Here is a 1,255-nt window from a genome sequence, read left to right as displayed (position 1 = left end):
CCCTCCGTCACACACACACACACAATGGCCGCCATTGTCCCCTCCCCCCTGCCGCTCCCCACCGCCGCCGCCAGGGGGACTCGGACGCCGTACAAAAGCCGGGCCCGGCGCCGGGGAAACAGGCCCCGGCCTCCCGCCATCCCCCTCCCCCCGCCGCAACTGCGCAACGATTAAATGCGCAACAAAACGGCCCCTCCCCCGCAGGAGGGGGGTCGCGCCCTCCAGCCTCTCCCCGCCCAGGCCGGCCCGACCCGACCCTCACCTGCTGGTCTAGACTGAGGGCATTTTCCACCGCCACATGACTCATAACGAGGGCTCGTCTCGGGAGGTCTGGCTCCGCGTAAAGAGAGTTACTCGGCCCAGATTTCGAACTCGCCGCTGCCGCCGCCGCTGCTGCCGCCGCGCTCCGCTCGCGTCTCTAACTGAAACCCCCCCACCTCGGCCCCGGCCTTTATATACTGCCGCCCCCGCCGGCGCGCTGACCTCAGCACGTAAGCTCCGCCCCTTCCGAGCGCGTGCGCGAGACTGAGCGCCCGACGGCTGGATTCTCGCGAGAAGAACCGGCCGCTCCGCGCCAGGCAATGGGAGGAAAGGCTGGCTTCTCGCGATATCTGCGCCGGCCTTTGCCTAGAAGACCCTCAGTAGAAGGCCGAGAGAAGGGAGCGGAGTCTCTGATAGTGGAGGGGATGTGAGGGGAAGTCTCTGCAAGATCCCGCGAGATTTCCTTCGCCTCGGTCTCTAGAAGAAAGGCCGGCTGGACGTCACGCGAGATCGCTACCTCGCCCCCCACCCCCCGGCTTTTCTCTTTGAAGACCTCGCGAGACTTCCCGGCCCTCGGCCCGCGCGGCGATGTCTCTAGAAGGAGTCGGAACCTAGGTCACGTGGGTGGCCCCGCTGGGGCTCGCCGCCATCTTGTGAGCTGTGCGGCGCTGTGGCGCAGGCTCTTAATGGAGGAAGCGGCCGGGCCTGGAGGCTCGATCGCTGTCAGAGGACGTGTCCACAGCCTGCCCCGCACGGCCTGAGTGTGACCTGCGGCCGGAGCCCGGCAACGCCCGCCGCTGTCACCCCTGACGCACGGGGCCCAGGTCACCACGTACCCACCCGGCACCCGGGGGAGGGCGGCTGTCCCCGCACCACCCCGACCCTGCCGGGCATCTGGTCTACGAGGTGCGTTGGCAGCTCCCTAGGCACCCTCTGGGCCTTGCTGACATGCACGTAACACACACACGCTCCCTTCCCCCAGGCCCCTCCTGCT

The 1,255-nt window shown here is 68.2% G+C and overlaps 1 protein-coding gene across 4 annotated transcripts in view; it reads right to left on the bottom strand.

Annotated features, from left to right (window-relative positions):
• The window catches only part of DDX3X (DEAD-box helicase 3, X-linked), a 28,057-nt gene extending 27,624 nt beyond the window's left edge, over window positions 1-433 (bottom strand). For 3 of the 4 annotated variants that reach the window (XM_019524174.1, XM_019524177.1, XM_019524176.1), the window contains exon 1: window positions 263-433. In XM_019524174.1, coding sequence (XP_019379719.1) covers window positions 263-307 — 45 coding nt within the window. In that variant the 5' untranslated portion in view covers window positions 308-433. The remainder of the gene's footprint in view (window positions 1-262) is intronic. The other variant, XM_019524178.1, reaches the window with a different exon arrangement.
• Window positions 434-1,255: the final 822 nt, after the last annotated feature.

The sequence above is a fragment of the Gavialis gangeticus genome, unplaced genomic scaffold, assembly GCF_001723915.1.
Source record: "Gavialis gangeticus isolate Ggan-Ray unplaced genomic scaffold, GavGan_comp1, whole genome shotgun sequence".
In the NCBI taxonomy this organism is placed as follows: Eukaryota; Metazoa; Chordata; order Crocodylia; family Gavialidae; genus Gavialis; species Gavialis gangeticus.
Note: the sequence above shows the minus strand (reverse complement) of the source record. Positions and strands in the feature narration are given on the sequence as shown.